Source organism: Protobothrops mucrosquamatus, unplaced genomic scaffold (genome assembly GCF_001527695.2).
Source record: "Protobothrops mucrosquamatus isolate PMUCROS unplaced genomic scaffold, P.Mucros_1.0 scaffold1802, whole genome shotgun sequence".
Classification (NCBI taxonomy): Eukaryota; Metazoa; Chordata; class Lepidosauria; order Squamata; family Viperidae; genus Protobothrops; species Protobothrops mucrosquamatus.
The window spans coordinates 302,319-324,016 of NW_015387939.1; the positions used below are offsets into that span (position 1 = coordinate 302,319).

At 37.8% G+C, this 21,698-nt stretch overlaps 1 protein-coding gene across 1 annotated transcript in view; it reads left to right on the forward strand.

Annotated features, from left to right (window-relative positions):
* LOC107294019 (cAMP-dependent protein kinase catalytic subunit beta) overlaps positions 1 to 21,698 on the forward strand; it is a 51,389-nt gene that overhangs the window by 20,854 nt on the left and 8,837 nt on the right. Inside the window, exons 2-9 of the mRNA XM_029285518.1 lie at positions 1,661 to 1,669; positions 6,303 to 6,364; positions 9,087 to 9,215; positions 12,709 to 12,807; positions 14,747 to 14,829; positions 17,152 to 17,278; positions 18,079 to 18,174; positions 18,872 to 18,994. Coding sequence (XP_029141351.1) covers positions 1,661 to 1,669; positions 6,303 to 6,364; positions 9,087 to 9,215; positions 12,709 to 12,807; positions 14,747 to 14,829; positions 17,152 to 17,278; positions 18,079 to 18,174; positions 18,872 to 18,994 — 728 coding nt within the window. The remainder of the gene's footprint in view (positions 1 to 1,660; positions 1,670 to 6,302; positions 6,365 to 9,086; positions 9,216 to 12,708; positions 12,808 to 14,746; positions 14,830 to 17,151; positions 17,279 to 18,078; positions 18,175 to 18,871; positions 18,995 to 21,698) is intronic.

Consider the following 21,698-nt stretch of genomic DNA (forward strand, 5'->3'; position numbering starts at 1 on the left):
AGTTGTTAAGTGAATTTTGCCCCATTTTATGACCTTTCTTGCCATAGATGTTAAGTAAATCACTGCAGTTATTAAGTTAGCAACGTGGTTGTTAAGTGAATCTGGCTTCCCATTGACTTTGCGTGTTGGAAGTTCAGAAAAAGTAATTGCAGTGTCATGATTCAGTTGCCAAGTGTCTTAATTTTGATCACATGACTGTGGGGATTCTACATCAGTTGTAAAACGGTCATAAGTCACTTTTTTCATGGTTGTAGTAACTTCAGTCACTAAATGAAGTGTTGCAAGTTGAGGATGACCTGTATATGAAAGAGCATCTGAGAATCTAACAGAAAAAACACTTTGTGTGTGTGTGGGGGGGGGGGAAGCTAAAAACAATTCCCCAAAAATTGAAAGATATCTAGGTAGCTTTTAAAATAATTAACAAACCCAAGAATTTCTAAGGATGCTTCTGCTTCAAAAACTAAGTTTGGAGAAACGGTGATTCAGAATAGTGAAGGTAGTGTGGCAGGGATATGTAAAGGTTTCCCCTGTCCAGTCATGTCTGAATCTAAGGGAGGGTGCTCATCTCAGTTTCTTAGCCAAGAGAGCCCGCATTGTCAGAAGATGCCTCTGTGGTTATGTGGCCTGCATGATAGTATTCCAAGGCACACAGAATGGTGTTACTTTCCCACTGAAGTGGTACCTATCGACTCAAATTTGCATGCTTTCGTTCGAAAGGCTAAGTTAGTAGGAGCTGGGGCAAGTAACAGGAGTTCATCCCATTGCACAGCACTTGGGTCTTGAACCCGGGCTGCCAGCTAGGAGTATTGCATCATTTAATCACACAGAAATAGATGACTGTATTTTTAGCAGTTGCCTATTTGTCTAGTATTCATGTATATAAAGATCATATGTTGAACTCCTTTTCACTACCTAGTATATATCTTGTGGTGGCACATGGGGTAATATTTTAAGACAGAATGCAGTATAAGGGCGTGGGAGGGATAATTATGACTGTATACTACTTGAATGTTGTTTAATTCCACCCACCCACTTGCACTGCTGAAAGGCAGACTATTTTTTTTTCATTTCAAAATATGAGTTGTCTGATCAGATATGTGTGTAATTTCTGTGAATTCTGCACAGAATGTGAAGTTCTCTCCCACGTCCCGATGTTGCTTGGCAGCCTTGAAATTTCACCTAGCATTTATTCCTATTTATGCTGTGAGCAAAAGGGGAATGTTAAGTCTGTCCAGTCTGCACAACCATTCTGTGAATGTTGTTTTCTTCTGAGCTTTTCATACAAATCGATTTTGATACCAGTGTGCCTGAATCTGATTGTTCAGATTCCTTATAAAGCTATTAGAGGGTAATTTCTGTAGCAGTTTTTAGTGTATAATATTGTACAATTGCTGCCTGCACTTGATGTAAAAATTGTTTGTCTTTTTTACAGAAATTCATTTGTTGTTGCCTAGTCCACTCTGGCAACATATGGGAGGGCTGGTGTATTTTGATATCCATTCCTAGGAAAGAAAGGAATGGAGACAAAAACATGATAAGAATTAATCTAATTTTTATATATCATATGTGGAAGATATGTAAATCCCTTTTCTCTTTCTTCTTTCTTTTCTTCACACCTGTGTGGGTGAATACTCCTGCAAATCCTTGGCGAAAACTTTAGAAATCTTTGGTATGGTCATTTTTCATTAGAACCCAGAGTCATTGACTACATTACAAAATTATTAAATGGGGAAATTACAGTTATCCTAATTTTTAGTAAATTTCATAAAGTTTATAGTAAATTTTGGGGAAAAACATGAAATGTGCATCAGATAGAAAATTTATAATGGAATTATCTTTACACTTAAAAAGACCATGGATTTTACATAATACCCCCCTTTTAAAATAAGTAGATAATACCAACTAATAAAATGACTTATTTCTCTTCTGATTTTGGTTGAAGCGTTTTAATGATTTGATGTTAGATTAGGTTGCTCCTAAATTCCTAATGTAAAAGAGTTAATATTTATCTTTCTACTCTTTTCAAATATAAACATATAGAAATGCAAAGTGAAACATAAAAATAATAATAGGCAGAAGAAATAAAGCATGCATAATTTGAAACTTTCAAAGGCACGCCTTAAAATCATCCATATTAAAAAAAATCATTTGTTCTTATTGGGTTTATTTCTTTGTTGTTGCAAACTTAAAATTAAATACCTGCGAAATTATTTGCAGTTTGACTCATATCATATCTCTTAAAAGACTATTCAGCATAGCACAAACTATCAAAAATGGAGAAAGTCTTTAACTTTAAACATCACTTTCTTAAATGAAGGAATATGAAAGAAGCTCGTTTGAAGTACTCATTAAGTGATTTTAATATGTGGGGAGGACAAAATATTTCCTAAAATATGCATGCTGCAGATTGTAAAACCACTAACTCTAAATTTAGTTGAGAAAAACATTGACAGCTTATATAGTTGCAGTATTAGCTACTGCTAATATTAAATAAAATTCTAAAAGATAGTTTATAGGCCACCACTATATAAACCAGTATCAAGAATCCAGATTCAAAATGTTCTTAGTATACTGGCAAGTATCAGCCATTGAAGTCTTTAATTGCCATTTTTTGATCTTAAAATTTCAACAATTTAATCTATGCGATATTTAACAGCCCTGTACAAAATAACCAAAAAAGGTGATTTCCAGCATGTTTCCCCCAGAAATTGTTAAAGCAGCTGCAAAGTTTTCAAGATTTGCACAGCTACTTCAGAGGCTGCTTCCCAAATAGAAAGTGGAACAGAATGGCTATCAGTGTACATATAATATATATGAGACAGTTGGGAGCAGCTTAGAAACAACACTGCACGCCTGAAAAAGGTGCAGTTTCTTTTAATGATTCAAACAAAGATGCTTTGAACATGTCCCGTGCTTTTTTTCAAAGGATTTAACTTACTTACCATATTTCAAAATTTTCATCTCAGATAATAGATCTCTTTACTGCAGTAAACTATTTAAGACAGGAATCTAAAAATTGCACAAGTCGCTTAGAAAGCAGTAGCAGTGGAGTATATTGCCTTTTGCTGCTCTTTCTAAAAAAAACATTCAATTTACTATGCAGGTTATGATGCAATATAAATGTATGTAATGTTCAAAAGGAACATTGTTTCTGTTTAGTTTTAAAAAAAACAACACTCAACTACATTGATCTTACCAGATTGATGTTTCTCAGCTTTAAACAACTTTAAGACAATCTCTGCAACCTCTGTCTGAGGAATTCTGCGAGTTGAAGTCCATACCAATTTAAGTTGCTAAGGTTAAAAAACACTGGGCTGCTATAGGTGAAAGTCATTTCTGTAATAAGCTTTATGATTAATTACAGGTATGATTCAACCAGTGACTCATCTTAACTCATGTCTGTTTGATTATTCACATCATAGCAGAACCCAGTACAGGAAAACAGTTGAGTATCATTCTCAAGTGTCCAGATTTTCATTAAGGACATGGAATTGTTATCCTTCTGATTGGAGACAATGGAAAGAAATGTCTTATTTGCTCACTATTACAATATTTACATTCACTCTAATGAAAGATATTACATCCCTTGAAACGGAACAGAAGTGAATTTTCACAGCATTCCTACTTTACCTGACCAAGCCTGTTTAGCTGTAAATAAAATTTGTGAACCCCTCCATTCTCCAGCACAGGATATGGAGAATCCACCAATGGGTTAGCTCTGTCTTCCTGCCCATTAGACCAAGTCAGCCAAACTTGCCACGCCTGTCCTGGGCTAGGCTACACCCAGTCTTGACTTGGTCTCCAGCCCAAACGGACGTGACAAGTTTGGCTCCCAGTCTAGCTGCAGGTAGTAGAGCTTAATTCCATTGGTGAATTCTAATCTTCCTTTGACATCCACAGCCATCTCAACAGCGCTGGGATCAGCGCTGTGTGAGATCGTCTGTTGGAGGCTTGGGGGGGTGGTTCTTTTCCCCAGGGCTCTGGGGCTACTGCTGAGGCTTCAGCTCCCTCCCAAGTGAGATTCTCTTTCGGCTGCCCAGCACTGGGATCAGCACTGCAGCCCGAGTCCATCCAAACCTCCCAGGGGGTGGAGATTCCTCCCTCTAAATTGTTTATAGCCCTTGTGGGATTGCAAACTATATCTTAAGAACCCCTGCTAAAGGTGTATCTCAGATAATCTGGATGGCCATTTAGGCCAGCAAATTTTTACAAAGCTTTGACCTTTCCCGAAAAGGTTACACTCGCCTAAGGTACAGGAACGTTTAGCGATATTCATTAATGCATTATGTTACTACATGGGTTTTCCATTTATACATTATTTGAAGTGGCTTATGGCAGTTAAAATACAAATACAGGAATAAATACAGTTAAAAGAAAGAAAATCACAACCAGTTCATTAAAATTCAAATAATTCAAGTTAAACATTTGATGCAAGAGGTGATATTTTTATATTTTTTATTATTATTATTATTATTATTATTATTATTATTATTATTATTATTATTATTATTAATTGCATTTATATCCCGCCCTTCTCCTTTCGGACTCAGGGCGGCTGACAAATGATAAAAAGCTAACATATTACACCTAGTTAAAATTTAATTAAAACGAAATATTTGAGAATGTCCAATTTAAAAGTAATTAAAACCCCTATNTGGAACAACCACGTCTTGAGGGCGCGGCGGAAGGAAGGGAGATCAGGAATCACCCTGATCTCTGGGGGCAGTTCGTTCCAGAGGGTGGGAGCTCCCACAGAGAAGGCCCTCCCCCTTGGGGTCGCCAGCCGGCACTGTCTGGCCGACGGTACCCTGAGGAGACCCACTCTGTGAGAGCGTACAGGTCGGTGGGGGGTAACTTGGAGAATTAAAGCCAAATTAAATTAAATTAAATTAAATTAAAGCCAAATCCATGTCCCTGAAGAGCAGACTCCATAATCGGGGAGAGGGGAACCTACATAGGAGGTTCTGACTCCCAGATAACAAATAGGCAATCTTGGGGGGAGGGATAAGAGAGTTTAAAAGGCTTTTCCAACTGATCTAAGTATTCTGACAATCACTAAATGATTTAGGACTCTAAAGTTCATATCAGCATCTTAAATTATGCCGTCAGTTAATTGGCAATTAACTCAGAACTGCTGTAGGTAAACCAGCTGTAACCAGTTGGAGTTTGTAGACACTTTTTAAGATTCCATGAAAAATGTACTGCAAAAGGTCAGGAGAAAAACAGTCACTGATGCCACCTGGAGGCTTATCTGTGTCGTCAGGATCATCTGAGTAGTGCAAATGGGTGTGCGCTACTTTTTGCACTACTCAGATGATCCTGACCACTACAGGTGGCATCAACCACTGGCTAAAAGAATACAGATGAACAACTGCCTGCAAGGAATATAAATCCTTCCATTCCTCACCATCCAGTCAGAGCTGAAGATGCTACTTGGATAAGAAGTGAAATGTCTTCAAAGGAAGAAAGTCCAGTTGCCTTGTGAAAAAGCACCTTTGGGACACGGATACAATAACATTCCATTTCATTTAAAAAAATATATTTTCTGCACCAGCATTCCACCGCAGCTTGTCTACTTCCTATAAAAGTTTAAATAGAATTGTCCCTATCCCACCTCTCCATCCACTCATTTGATTGTCCCAGTTTAGTAGAATCGATCAAGTGTTTTGCCTGGAGATATCAAGTACCCTTTATGTAGAAGTGCAAAATCTATCAGTTTGGTTAATAATGATATTTAAAGGCTTTTTTCAAAAGACAAGTCATATTGAATTACCATATTATTATCTGTGCACATTTTATACAGCCATGATCTTTCTTGAAATGCAAAATTAGTAATTCAAGGTAGTCTCTGACTGTGGGCATGTCTAATGTGCAATTTTGTAATCTCCTAGTTTGCCTTTGCTTGCAATACTGCAATGCTATGCACTTGATTCCTCAGCTTGCAAACAGCCATTAAGTGACAGTAATGCACCGTAGCAAGAACTGCTTAACTTTTGAAGTATCAACAGATTTTTTTAAAAAAAATTGCCGCCTCTATGAGGGTTCTGAATCACATTCAGTTCTGCTTGTATGTTATAGTAGTGTGGCCTGTTAGATTTAAATTAGTTTAAGCAAAATGTGCTAAAATTTATATTGTCATTTATAAGTTTTAGAGAGCTGTTAGAACTCCTATAGAAATTTTGCTTTTTATTTGTGGATTTTTTTTTTCAGCATTTCTTGAAACAGCTTTAAATATTTTTGGAAAGTGTTCTACATTTTTGTGAGTTGAACCCAACAGTTTCGTTTTTGTTTTCTGATTTCAGTGAAAGAATTTCTAGCCAAAGCCAAAGAAGATTTTTTAAGAAAATGGGAAAGTCCTGCTCAGGTAAAGAAATAATTTAATGTCACTCATTATTTATTCTAACCTATGGTATTTAGGAATAGATAAAATCTCTTATATAATTAATCTACTGTATTATACTAATAAACTCCAAGAAGAACAATGGATATTGTGCTGAATGATAACAGTTGTCGCCATTTCATATGTCTATTTTATATACACATCCTGAAGCTGATTCTCAGTTTTGTTTAAAATCCATGTTTGCTGTAAAACCTTTGGGCAAATAAACATTTTTGCTGATTAATTTTTGCACACATATATTGTATGGCAAGATTTTTATTCTATCTCTGTAACACATAGTGTTCCAATGTATTTGTTCAAAATTAAACTTCTTGAATTTAGTGTTTTGTTGAGGCAAGTCGATATATTTCAACTCTTTCTATAAAATACAATCCAGTAGAGAAGCAAATAAGCTATGGGTAAATATTTGGGTTCTTAAACTGTTCATTGCAGTCCTACTGAAGTTATCAGTTTGATGATGGCATAGCAGTGGGAGCAACATCCGCCTCTGAAATGATGATCATTAATGTTCGCAGCAAAAGCAAAACTTTGCCACATTGCCAATTGAAGCATATATCTGTATTCCCTCCAGGATTAAGGGACACAAATGAGGATAAAAATAAATCTTATTGTTACCACAAGAGACAGTCCACCATTCCCACCCACCTCACAGAAGCTGGTAATTAAAGCCAGATGGTCCCATTTCCAAGAGATTAACCCCTTTCCACTGAGACCAACCAGGTCTTAGTAAGACATATAAACTTGGCACTCTCCTCCAAGATAATGTCATGTGTGAGAGCAACTTTGTTATATGTCAGTCTGTCATTCAAAAGCAACAACTGAAATCCAGTGCCGCTAAGAATCCAGTAGCCATGCATTGAGCATAGAAACTGAGGACTGGACAGTGGGAACATTTTCAAACAGCAGACCCAGTATCCTCAACTGTCCCATCACGTATCCTTCTGCCCATCACTGTGAGGTAGTCCTGTCTACCTCCTCAACTCCCACCCTTTGCATCCACTCACACACCAGGGACACATAATTGGTCTCCCCCCCTCCCCGCACACAAATTAAACTTGGCAGCTCATCCTGGCCCACAAGAAACTCAGCCACCCTCAGTCATGCCTGCCAAAACACTCTGCAGCCTCAGGAAGGATAAGCCTCTTCAGGGGAAAAAAGAGCACCCCAGGGCCCATCCTACTCAAGTCTTGCAGTGTTGCCTCATCATGGTGGGAAATGTTCCTGGGAAGAATGAGTGAGGAATGAGCATATATTCCCACTAGGGAAACCCAAGATGTGAAGGTCACCCCAACTAAAGTAAGCAGGTGCCTACCGTATTTCCCCTAGCTTGATTTTTGGGGGTAGGCCTAATATAAGCCCTACCCCAAAAATAAGCTGTAGTTTGGAGGCAAGGCACACACCTAAAAATCAAGCTAGGGTGGAGGTGTGGAGCTGCTTCATGCGCCCTGCACCCACTTATCTTGCAGCCAGGCCTCTCCTCGCTGGCCCACTTCTTCTCCGGCATCACCAAGCCTGCATTTCACAGTCAGAGGCCTTTCCGGAAGGCCATTGCAGCCAAGAACTAAGCTATGGATTCAATCCATAACTCTGTTCTGCAAGGCCTCTGCAGCCAAGAACCGAGCTATGGATTGAATCCATTGCTCAGTTATCGGCTGCAGAGGCCTTCCGGAAAGGCCTTTGATGGTGAAATGCAGGCCCAAGCTCCATTCTGAGCTGCAGAATGAAGCTACTTCTTCAGCTACAGAAGAAGTGAGCCAGCTGGGCAGAGCTGTCGGTGACGGAGGTAAGTGGAAAAGACACCACCACCACCCCGAAAATAACAGCTGGTGCCTCTTTTGGAGGCAAATAATAATAATAATAAGACCTGGTCTTATTTTCAAGGAAACACAGTATATTGGGTAGCAGCCATATAGGCAGATGCTATCTATGCAGTTGCTAGGAATCGAAAACAACTTGATGGCACGTAATCGCCTCTCCCATCCCTGGTAAATGGAGCAAGCCCTTAAGCTAGCATCCATCAACCCCCACACCAACTAATACAGTCCAGGAGGCCTAGGCTGAATATCCAGGGCTGTGGGTGTGCTTCAGTGCTCATGACCTCAGCAAGCATTTCCATCTTCCTTTTCACACTTAAGATCTATATTATTTAAACAGGTAGGTAGAAACTGAGCTGGTCCACATGTTCAGAATACATAAATATATTATTCTATGCAACTTGTCCTCAATACTTTCTCAATGAATAGTAAATTCAACAGAGCTCCAGCACTTTACAAAATGTATCATCATTTAATCAATATCTTTTGGATACACGAGATAGAAATATTAGCTATTACTGATTACTGTTCCCATTTGGAAACACAAAAGCTCCTTTGTAGTTCATTTATCTATTCATTCACCTGTTATACTTGGAACATTTTCTCCTGTTTCTGAGTAATATTGGCACTGAGAATCAGTTGTTTACAATTTCATGTACAGTATAAGGCTTTCTGCGCTACTCAAAGATTTTAGAGCTCGATCCTAGGATCTTCTACAGGCATAGCAGCTGTTCTGTTTCCAAAATTTTCTTTCTTTGCAGTAGGCATAGGTGCTACCCTGCTTAATAAATTGTATGTATATTTAATTGAATTAATTACTGTTGTAGTGACCGGTTACACTTAGGATATTTTATCTGTTATTGCTAATATAGAATACTGCTGGGTTAGATGACTTCGAGAGGCTTAAAACGCTTGGAACTGGATCATTTGGCAGAGTCATGTTGGTGAAACACAAATCGACAGAACAGTATTATGCAATGAAGATACTGGATAAACAAAAAGTTGGTATTTTTATAGCAATTTACTTAATTCTGTATTCACCGATATGTGTGTGATGTTTGTCTGCAAAGCTGGGGTTCAGGTGGGATACGTACTTCATTGTTGTTCACATGCCTCTTGAAGACTATTTTCTGCACTAGTTCAGCTCAGTGCAAATCCTGCTAGGTTGCTTTGTGCAGGAAGAATGGCGTGCCGACTGCTCTAGAGATACATAATGCACATGCTGAGTGTTCTCCATTGATTGTGTTTTACAGAGAGCATTGGTCAAGTGCCTTGTTAAGCTGTGATTCAGATTACTGTTTGAAAAATGACTTCTGAGAAGAGTAGAGATAAATCTGAACAAGCAATAAGTACACAGTGCGAATGGAAAAAAATATGGTATTTTTTTAAATGAATCTTGAGGTTGTTCTTATTACAACACACGCCTTACAGTTATGAGTATGTGCAGTGAACAGGCCGTAACAATGATGAGTATGTGCAAAATTGAGTAGTATTATTATGTTATTACTTAATGTAGACATGTCAAACTCGCAACGTCACATGACGTCATGCAACGTATCGGGACGGTTTTGCCATTGCCGGCAATGGGATGGGCGTGGCTTCCGGATGACACGTCCAGCCCGCGGGCCGGCAGTTTGACATCCCTGACTTAATAGAAGAAATAGTGTTATTCTGCAACATTTTCCCCTCCAAAATAGTAACAGAGACAATTAGTAGCCCCTGAGACAGTTTTTTTTCCCCCATTTTGTAATAGTTAAGGATGGAGTTTTTTGTTGGTAAAAGGAATATAAGAGAGGATGTTGATATTTAGGTTCAGTACTAACCATGTTGCAAATTTTAAGAGACTGTTACAGATCCCGGAAAGAGAATTAGGGAAATCCAAACCTAACTACTATGGAAACTCACTTTTATCCCAGTATCAGAGTAGATATGCTTGGCAGGGGTACCAGAACAGGGCATTGATCTGGACAATACAGTTCCTAAATAATGCTGAAGCTAGTACGTTGGTTGCAATAGAATTTGTATTTTGGGCAGAAGGGGTAGAAGGGAATCGTTTTAAAAAGGGAAAGGAAGGAAAAGGATTTAAAAAAGGAAAAGAAGATGATCCTCCTCCACCCAGGATAGTTTGACCAAGGCATTTGATTTGTCTTAAGACCCTAGCAGGAGGAATCATTTTTTACATAACATATGAGAAATAATGAATATTCAGAAAAAAATTGCAACATTTAACAATAAACTTTGGTGTAACGTCATATCATTTTAAAACATCTGTGTTTAGACTGAATAATATTTGTGTAAGTCTGCCCTGTGTGTATGTATGTTTGTGTATTTTAACAAATGAATACTCCTTGATGTAAGCATTTGAAAAGAAGTGAACTAGTTGTTGATTAACTATTGTCAGATTGTGTAGCCAAACCAATGCTATCATCTATATTCACAACATCCTTTTTGTTTTATGAATATTCTGCAGTTTTCCTATTCCCTTAAATCTGAGCTCTAAGAAAATTGCATTTTTAGATTGGACTTTAATAGAGTTTAATATAGTTGGCAGCTACATGTTAGAAGAGCTGGCATGCAGCAGCAACACTTTTACAAGCCAATTTCATTATGTTAATATATTGAAACTAAATGTTTCAAAATGTGCAATGTTTATGTCTTCAATTCCAGCATTTGCTTTTACTGTATTATCAAATTACAAAAGCAGCTGCATTTTTAAGCTTAATTTTTCATTAATATTTCTTGAAAATTAAAATTTTCAACCAGCCACTTGAGGTCAGAACGGCACAGAGAAATGGTGTGCTTATGTCATGGCATTGGATGCAAGTACATGTCATATCCCAGTGATGGCGAACCTTTTAGAGACCGAGTGCCCAAACTGCAAGCCAAAACCCACTTATGTATCGGCGGGTGCCGGGTGGGCATGGTCCATTGAGTGGGCGTGGCCCATTGGGTGGGCGTGGCTTCAGTGGGAACGGCAGACTGGGTGGGACTAAAAAGTTCAATCAATCAATTCCAACTTTGCGATTCCCGCGAGAAGTTGAAATTGATTGATTGATTGAACCTTTTTTTTTTGTACACGACGGCAGCGGAAGGCCTAAAGCGAAAAGGTTTTATAAAACCCAGCTGAAGGCCTAGGACTGGGGCGACGGTGCGCGTGCCCACAGAGAGGGCTCTGAGTGCCGCCTCTGGCACCCGTGCCATAGGTTCGCCACCACTGTCATATCCTTTCCACCCTAACATAAATGACAGTTGTTTAACTGACTTTCACATTTTCATTTGCCACAGAATAATTTTATTTCAGAAAGATATCCCTTTGTGATAAGTGTCAGTTTGGGGCAGTTGTTAGTTAAGGCACCAGACTAGAAACTGGGAGACCATGAGTTCTAGTCCTGGCTTAGAGACAAAGCCAGTTGGGTGGCCTTGGGCCAGTCACACTCTCTCAGCCCTAAAAAGGAGGCAGTGGCAAACCACTTCAAAATATGCCCCCAAAAAACCCCTGCAGGGATTTGTCCAGGTAATCTCCAGACATCAACACTGACTTGATGGCACAAAACAAAACAAACATGAAAGAAAATAAGTATTGACAGGTGTTAAATTAAATGTAAATATCAGCAAAGGAATAATTGTAAAACTATAACAAAAACAAGATGTCATTCCACATTCATGGGACATAGGGCTTCCAGACACTGCTTTATCTTGTCTAGCCTGAATCGGCCTTGGTACTCCCACTTTCAGATACTGTTTGCTCATGTACTTAGCATCAGAGCTGAGATTATTCTTTGTGTGGGTATTTTCCAGTGATTCAGATTCTAACCAAGAGCCCAAAAATTATTGTTATCATCATCTTCACCATCATCATCATCCACTCTTCCTTCCTGAAGATACTCCCATAGTCAAATGTTACAGTTTAACTAAGAGAGTAATATGAAATACATCGTTTTATATAAGTTTTTTTGTGGGTATGAGGTCTTTTTTTACTTTATATGATATGCATGAAATGAACTTTCTAAACTCTCACTGTAACCTGTTGTAAGCATTCACAAACTGTATTTATTCAGATTACTTGTTATATAGCTTATATATCGCCGGAAGCCAAAGATGAAATATAGTTCATAATTCTTTTATTCGTTAAGCCAGAGGTCCCCAATGTTTTTGGCACCAGGGACCAGTTTCATGGAAGACAATTTTTCCATGGACCTGGGGGTGGGGGCAGGGAATGGTTTGGTTTTGCTCGCTCACGTGCCATTCACCTCCAGCTATGCAGCCTAGTTCCTAACAAGCCACAGAGTGGTACTGATCCGTGGCCTGAGGATTAGGGATCACTGCATTGAGCCACTTATAAAATGCAAACTGAATCATCATATTCATCAGAAAATAACATTATTTGAATTTGGAACTGAATTCATTATCATCTTTTAGAACTGATTTTTTCGTATTTTTTTTTTTACTAAATGTTTTGTTCTGAATTCTTTCTAAAATGGGCTTTGTTCTTAGGTGGTTAAACTGAAGCAAATAGAACACACATTGAATGAAAAAAGAATATTACAAGCAGTGAACTTTCCTTTTCTTGTAAGACTGGAGTATTCTTTTAAGGTAATAACTGGATTAGAAAGTAACACTTTTTCCTAGCATAATTTGTCTTGTAGTACCCAGTGGGTGCCACCTTTTTCATAAATGTTTATTTCCCAAATAAGACTGGTGCAAAGATAATTGAAGATGCTCACTTGTTAAAAGCAGATGTTAGATGCTTCACTAATTTAATCGCATATAATACATTTGCAAGTTTTACAGATTAAACAAGTCAGTTTAATAAAATAGAGAAATTCCTTCTTTGATCACATTTATGCATCACTATTTAAATAAAAAATATGGGCTTTGTAAACCAGAATGTGGAAAAGTAATGTGCTGTTGCATCTATCTATCTATCTATCTATCTATCTATCTATCTATCTATCTATCTATCTATCTATCTATCTATCTATCTATCTATCTATCTATCTATCTATCTATCTATCTATCTATCTATCTATCTATCTATCTATCATCTAGATGTCCAAATCTGGTAATATCAGTTAAGTGTTCTTGACAAACTAGTTGTTATAAATTAATGGCATTCATTAATTTAATGTTTGTTTATAATCCATTTTTTTTTAGATATTTTTAAATTGGGTTTAATTTTAAATACAGTTTGAAGTTGCCTTGTTTCAAGTAGTACAATGACAAAAGATGTTGATGTTAATAGAACCAGTTTGGTGTAGTGATTAAGGTACCAGGCTGGAAACCAGGAAGTTGGTGAGTTCTAGTTCTGCTTAGCCATGAAAGCCAACTGGGTGACCTTGAGCCAGCCGCACTCTCAGTCCAACTCACCTCACAGGGTTATTGTTTGAGGAAAATAGAAAGAAGAGAATAGAAAATAGAAAGAAGGCAGTGGATATGTTCACTGCCTTGAGATATTTGTAAAAATAATGAAGGCGGGATAGAATTAAAATAAATATAAATAGGAAGCGTAAGTGGCCCTGATAGTGGCATAGGAAGCAGGGAGAATATAACCCCATGGCTTATTTAAAATAAATCTGTTATAAAATCCATCACCATGGATTTTGCTGTGGTATGGGGGATAACATTGAATGGAATTTATTAGCAATTGTCCTAGGTTTTTTTTTAAAAAAAATGGAACAATTTTCATTGCATACAGTTATATAACAAAGAATGGCATCAGAAAAAAAAAATAAATTCTCCAGCCAAATATTTAAATGTAACTGTATATAAATTAAAATTACATACAGGCAGTCTTCACAACAAAGGTAGTTGTAACTAGAATTTCCCTCACTAAGCACTGTGGTGATAAAGCACAATATCACATGATCACATCGCCAGCACCTCTGGCTATCATCATTAAGTGAACCCTGCACTGTTGTTAACCATGATGCCCTGTGGTTGCCATTTGTGAACGCCTACCAGCTTCTGCATTGATTTTGTTTTTGGAAGCCAGCAAAACATCCCAAATGGCAATCACATAACCAGAGGATGCTGCGACATCATATTTGCAAGCCAGTTGTTAGCAGTCACAGTCATGTGACCACAGGGGCACTGTGACAGCTAGTTATGAGGACCAGTTGTAAATACCACTCATTCAGCACCATTCATACAGTTACTGAATGAGTTGTTAAACGAGGTCTATCTGTCTTATCAGTAGTTGTGTACAAAATCTCTATACGATAAAGTTGTTGTGAGGAAAAATATATTGTTTTTATATGTACAGTATTTTCCCCCTAAATCTGTAGAATTTTTCTCATGCACACACACTACTGCCATTATTGCTATTTGTGTCCTTCTGTTGGGAATAATGAAGTAAGGCTGGTCAATTTTAATTCAGCCAGGTATTCTCTGTTTCACCCTGCTCTTTTTTCCCCCCACATTCAGTGTTCAGAAACATTGAGTGCTTAAATAACCAGTTTGTTTGCCAGAAATATATTTGGATCTTTTAAAGTATATCTACAATTTCAATTATCTATGCTTCTCTATATTTTAGGACAATTCCAATTTATATATGGTTATGGAATATGTTCCTGGAGGGGAAATGTTCTCACATTTAAGAAGAATTGGAAGGTTCAGGTAAGAATGAACAAATAAGTTATTTTGAAAAGTATATACTGTCATTCCTAAATGATTTCTATATGGGAAAAGATGTACTTCCCTCAGCATAAACTTGAAAACTTTCTGAAATAGCTTTGAAAAACAAGTTTTGCTTTAGTATATATACAGTAATTTTGTACATTGAAATAGGTAGTATCTGATCCAGATAGTCCTCCCTTACCAACCACTCATTCCACAACTGTTTGAAGTTATGGTGGTACTGAAAAAATAACTTTATGACCAATTTACAACCATTTATGACATTGGCAGCTTCCCTCAGTTCTATGATCAATAATGGGTCTGGCCTGTTTTTATTTCCTTTCCCTCTCTTGCAGCTTGGAGAGATCGGAGAAGAGTGGAGAACACACATAGAAAAAAATGCAATGTGTTAATCCTGGCAGCTGCTTGGCAAACAGCCAGTGTAATCCCCATTGTGCGCCTGCTTATTCTCTTCTGATCTGGGGTTTCTTGTGGCACAGTGCCATAGTCAGTGCTTTTTTTGTAAAAAAAAAAAAAAGGTGCCGGAACTCACACACGTCATACAACCCGCCTTGCCTACCCTACAAGGTTCCATCCCAAAAAGGTGCCGGAACTCCGTTCTGGGCGTTCTATGAGGAAAAAAGCCCTGGCCATAGTTAGGGGAAAGATGGCCATCCCCAAAGTCTGGTGGCACTACACAGAGAGAAAGGCAGCTCTGCAGCCACTTAGCAAATCCTGGTTTCTCTGCAGTCCCCTCCTTTCACTCAGTCAAACTTTTCCTCCTAGCCAAGCAGCATCCACAAGGATAGCTTCATGTTTTTGCCGAGGCCAGTTAGCTTTTCTCTGCAGCTCCCACCAAAATGGAAAAGGCTGCCTGAGGTCCCAAGCTGGCACAATGTAAGGGCAGTTGGCAAACTGCCTGTAGACATCTTCTCTTTGCAAGCATGCCAGGGCAGAGACTTCAAACTTGGAACATCAGATGTGGCCGAGATGGTGTCCCTTTGGGTCCTTTTAGATCCAGAGCCAGCCAAGAAGAGATGTGCAGGAATTGATGGTATCTTTCTAGGGGTGACTGATCTCTTTCTTAACCAAGCAAATTCTGGACAGGAGCAGCAGATGAGGGAAGCCATCTCACCACTGTGCTTCAGTTGGAGCTGCATGCAACAAGCCCTCAAAGAACCCCTGTCCTTCACCACTTCCTCCTCTCTATCTTCCAGCACCCATATTGGACTAGAGATGCGCCCCCCACAGTGTGCACAAATTGGAAACCCCCATCTCTTCTTGCCAATTCCCTCCTGTCCAAATACACCACTCCTGCCTGAATCTGCAAAGCAAGTTTCAGCCCTCCCAGGTGAACCAGGCAGGAAACAAAACTAGATTAATTCAACTTTATTTACGGCTACATTAACAGAATCATGCAAGTCTGAAAGTACAGACTTTAATCGCTGCTTTTAATTGTTTGATTCATTAGGGCAGGTCCTTCCTAAGTTTTTTTTTTCTCTGACAAACTTGAGGGATCCTGCCTCTCTTGTCTGACTGTTTCCTAAGCAGCATCTATTCCCCTCTATCCCCAAGGTCACTAACATACTCCATTACAAAAAGATAGTGGAAATACCAATCCACCTCCACCCCCACCCTTTTGATGCCCAGGTCACTTTGGTACTTCCCTGCCCTCCTCCATCCCCCAACATGCCTACCATAGCCCCTTTTCTTGCATCCCAGAAAAGAAGGCTGTCACCAAGCAATTTCTGTAGACAATCGCTCCTAGCTGAGGTCTCCCTTGAAGAGCAGAGAGATTTAAGATGATGGGATTAGAAATTAATACAGTAAGCAGGCACAGTGAGGACACCATTTTCAGCTTTTGCTGTGATTACTCTCCTTTGATTCCTTTCTCTCCAAATGCAAAAAAATAATATCTTTTTTGTTAATTATCCAGCACTGGGATGAGCAATCCAAAGAGGGTGGTGGTGGCTAGGAGACACAAAAAAAAGCAGAAGGTATGAATCTGATTACTCTTGCCAGTTTTGAGTTGGAAAACAAAGTTACGGTCATTTGATTTGCGACTTAGCAACTGCTTCACTTAGTGACTGAGTTGCCAATCCCAATTGTGGCTGCTCAATAAGGACAAACTGTATTATACATGTACTTTTGAATTCATTTTGCAATCATTGTAGAACAGAACATATACTTTCTGATATATTCCTACCAATTCATAGATTTTTGTATGAGTATTATCCACTGTATTTGAAAGATAATGACTGTACTTCTGTCTGAGTAAAAAAAGTACCAGTTTTAACAACTTAATATTTTCATTGATTACAGTGAACCACATGCACGATTTTATGCAGCTCAGATAGTACTAACATTTGAGTACCTCCATTCATTAGACCTCATCTACAGAGATCTAAAACCCGAAAATCTTTTAATTGATCAACAAGGATATATTCAGGTAGGATACAATGATTTATAGACATGGATATTTTGTTTTCTATAGCGAGATGTGGTAAATACTTAAAGAGTGTTTTGAAAGGAAATCAGTTGTTTTTTTTACAAATCAGTTTAATAAATTAAAATATATATTGGAGAAAACAGGAGAATAAAATAGATGCTGAGTTTGATCCAAACTGGCTTATATCAGTGATGGGTAACTTTTTCCAACTGGGGCAACGCTTTCAGTTTTATTCTTTCAGCATCCAAGTGATGCAGGAGGCACAACAGCTTATATGATTGAAAACCTTCAGCTTATGTTTGATGCTGCTGTTGTTCAGTGCTAAGAGAAAGTAGGTGTGTCAATCACCTTTCCCACCTTTTCATAACACTCCCGCCCCCAAATAGCCAGCCAAATATTTTGGGGCTCCAAAACTGATTGCCCAGCCCTGGTTTTTACTTTCTGCTTTTTAAAAGCAAAAGCTTAGTGTTGTTATAGACATTACATAAAGTTGAATATAGCATTTCTGAGGTTTATGCTTCGGGATTAATTCTTACTTTTTAATGCTTCTAAGAATGAATTGGTTACCCATCATGCCTTGTTTGATTAAAAAGATACATCTAAAACTACTGTTCTTTTGTTTCCATTATGACATACAAAAAAAAAACTCCGTTTGTCTAAATACCTCTTGATACCTATGTATATTATTATCATTAATTTGGTTTTATTTTAATTTATAAATAAATCATGAGAAATATTATTCTGTTATTTATTTCTGTTATTCTATTTGTGAAATACAGTCATTCTTTCTGTTCTCGTAGGTCACAGATTTCGGGTTTGCAAAAAGAGTAAAAGGTAGAACCTGGACGTTATGTGGGACTCCAGAATATTTGGCACCTGAAATAATTCTTAGCAAGGTATTTGAAAATACTTAGCAAGTTAATTAAGCATTGCTGAAAGGAAAATACTGCTCTAAATATGCTTAGGAAGAAGTTTCATCTGAAATTTCAAATAAACCCATGCATGGCTTAGGTAATAATTATCAAACATTGTCATGATATTTTCTCATGTAGAATCTAATAATTTAGATTCTTCAAGCCAAAATATTGCTCGGTATTCTATAACATGCCATCTTAAAGTCTTAACACATTTAATTTCAGGAAATGGTAAAGAGTCTTTATTGGGGATGATTTTAGCACTCTTTACAGGGGATGCTTTTATGACACTTTGAAGCATGAGGGTCAACTTCTACATAGGTAGTTCTTGACTTACACTTCACCAGTGAAACTGCAAAACGTACATGCAAGTAAACTAACTGTATAATTTAGAAACACAAAAATTACTGTAGAAACAACTTTTGATTTCCTTTGCTGTGTCGAAGAGTCTCTTCTATTTGCTTTTTGTGAAATATATATAATTTAGTCATTTATTTCAGTCCTGGACATTATCCTCAAACATCTATTTATTGAATAATATGATAATAAAATGTTTAAAATTATGTGTATACTGTCTAAATATGAAGCATTGAAGCATGTATATATACATGTGTGATTATTTAATGCTAAAGTTTGTTGAGGTATTATCATTAGACCTAATCACAATATTTTTCATCAGGGCTACAATAAAGCAGTGGATTGGTGGGCCTTAGGAGTGTTAATTTATGAAATGGCAGCTGGATATCCTCCATTCTTTGCAGATCAACCAATCCAGATTTATGAAAAAATTGTTTCTGGAAAGGTAAGCATTTTTATGAGAATAGTGCACACAACATTTGTGCTACTCTATTTATATAATTTTTAGTAGGAACAAAATTGGACATTTTTCCTCTCTTGATAAGTTAGAAAAAAATAAAAATTGTCCCTTAATTCAAATAGTCCTTAGTTAATTAACCTTGCTAAATTGTTGACTAACCACATTTTTTGGCATTTTCGAATCATCTTTAAATAGCTCTAATGAGTAGGATTTAAAACATCCAGGAATGGTTGTCAATTAAATTGTTGCATTCAGTCACCTAAAAGCAAGTGGTGGGGAGAATTTCTTGATTTAATCCTTTCTATGTATCTGGTATAGATATATGTGCCTCTTTATCTTGCTCTGTGCTTGAAAGAAAATAAGAAACAGAATGTGTTTATATGTGAAAGTGTCAAAAATAGAAGGAAATGAAAATATGTGAGTTTAAGATTGTCCTAGTCTAACTCACATAATGTTATTGTTTTAACTATTTAGTTGTGTTCAAATCTTGGCGACTTTATAGGCAAGTGCTCTCATGCTACCTTGTCTAGCATAATTTCTCCTAATTGTTGGACATTCAACTTTGTATCAGATTTGATGTTCTCAAGCCAGCGTGTTCTTTCCTTGACCTTTCTTGTTCAGCTAACCATTCCTAACATCATTGCCTTCGCCAATGAATTTGCATGCCTGACATGGCCAAAGTAAACCAGATGTAATCTTATGATTTTAGCTTCTAGTGATGTGTCTGGTATTCACAAAATGCTAAACAGTCATTTAAAATGGGGCCACTGTACAAATAGTTCACGGATTTAGCAAAAAATGTAATTGAAGTGAAAATACCAGATAAGGAAGTAAATGGCAAGGGTTATAAATGACATAACATATTATATATGTTAGTATTATATTCCAAGATTTAATCAGAAATAATTTCTGTTGAAAAATAATTTTAAGAGTTCGGTAATATTCAGATACATTATTTAAAGGTAAAGAAAAAGCAGATAAAGAAAAGGCAGACACTAAAAACTATTAGTTTATATCTATTCATTTGGATAGGACTTAGAACTCATAGGAAAGCCTCAGGGATATAGTTTGTCCTCTTCACTATATGAATTTAGCATGTAAAGCACTATTTCTCAACCTTGGCAACTTTAAGATGTGTGGATGTCCACTCTCAGAATTCCCCAACCAGCCATGGTGGCTGGGGAATTCTGGGAGTTGAAGTCCACACATCTTAAAATTGCCAAGATTGAGAAACACTGGCAGAAACATAATTACTGGCCACAATATTCATGTGATTACTAGATTTGCCCCAAAGTTACTACATTTTCAGTGGAACATAACAGATTAGGTTCATTCAGGTTGTAAACAATATCATCATCCTTCATGTTAAACTAAACTGTTAAGCTACCCAGTTCTTTTATTTATTTTAAAAATGAATTAATATTGCAATGAAAATTGCACTTTTAGAACTCAAAACTAATCTTATAAAACAGTACAAATATTTCTCCCACATCAGTGCTCATAAACAGTACCTTTATTTTGATGTAAAAATTGCACAAATTCAGCAAAGAATCAATGTTACCAAATATATTAGAGAGATGAACTTTTGATAGTCACAAAGTTGCATTATTTTGTACAATAATCATACTAGTTGCTGAATGTCATTAGATGAAATTTATCAGATGTAGCTGAAAGAAAACTTTTATAAAATCATTGTTCTAATAACTGAAGCATCATCTTACATTTCAGAAGTTTATGTTACATTTCAGAAATGTATAGAAATGTATCTGCTAGAGATTTTAGAATTGTAAATGTAGCGTTACTCCCTCAGAGCCCGCCAAAGCCCAGGCCCTCCCAACCCCGCTCCCCTCCCTAGTACTCTGCAGCTACGCTCTCAAGGTGTTAGTAAAGTGTCTTTTCTAGCAGAAGCTCATGCGAAATGAGGAGGTGGCAGACTCTCATCGTCAAAGGGGGGCTTTCAGGAACAAAGATGACCAGCCCCTAGCCCCGATAGTCAATGCGTGCCGGTGTTTAACAGCCCCAGGCAGTCATAGTAGCAGTAGTCAATGATTTCACAGCGACCATTTGGAAACAAGGGTGGGGGAAACCCCGGCTCCAGGCAGCGATAAGAACACAAACGAAGGTAGTCAGCGTTCTGCAGTAACAGCTCGCCCCACAAGGGCAACTCCCCACAATGTCTATAACTTGCACAAGTAACAATAATCAAAGTTCGGATGGCCGCTAGTCTCCAAAGCAGTAATGACCAGCCTCTCCTTCTCTTCTGTTGTCGCTTGCAGTCTCAGGTCTCATCGGTGTCAAAACCCCTCCCCCCTTTCCTTTATTGTTAAAATCTGAATTTAGCAACCCCAGCAACTTTTTCTTTTCTCACTCTCTCTCTTGCCTCCGCTTGGGATATCCCCCCTGCGAAAGAAAGCAATAAAATTCCACCTTCTCACTCTCTCTCACTCTCTCCTTCCCTCTCCTTCACAGAAAGGGATCAGCTAAAACCTCAAATCTCTCTTCAACTTCACTTGGTCTCTCCCCAGCAACAGCAACCACCCCATCCCCTTTCTTTCCTCCTTTTTCTTTCCTTCCACCCAATCCACGCCCGCTGCGCCCAAAGCAGCTGTCCGAGCTTCCCTCTCCCCGGATAGGCTCCTGTAAAGACTTTCAGCCAGCCCCACTACATAAAGAAAATTTATACTGAAGA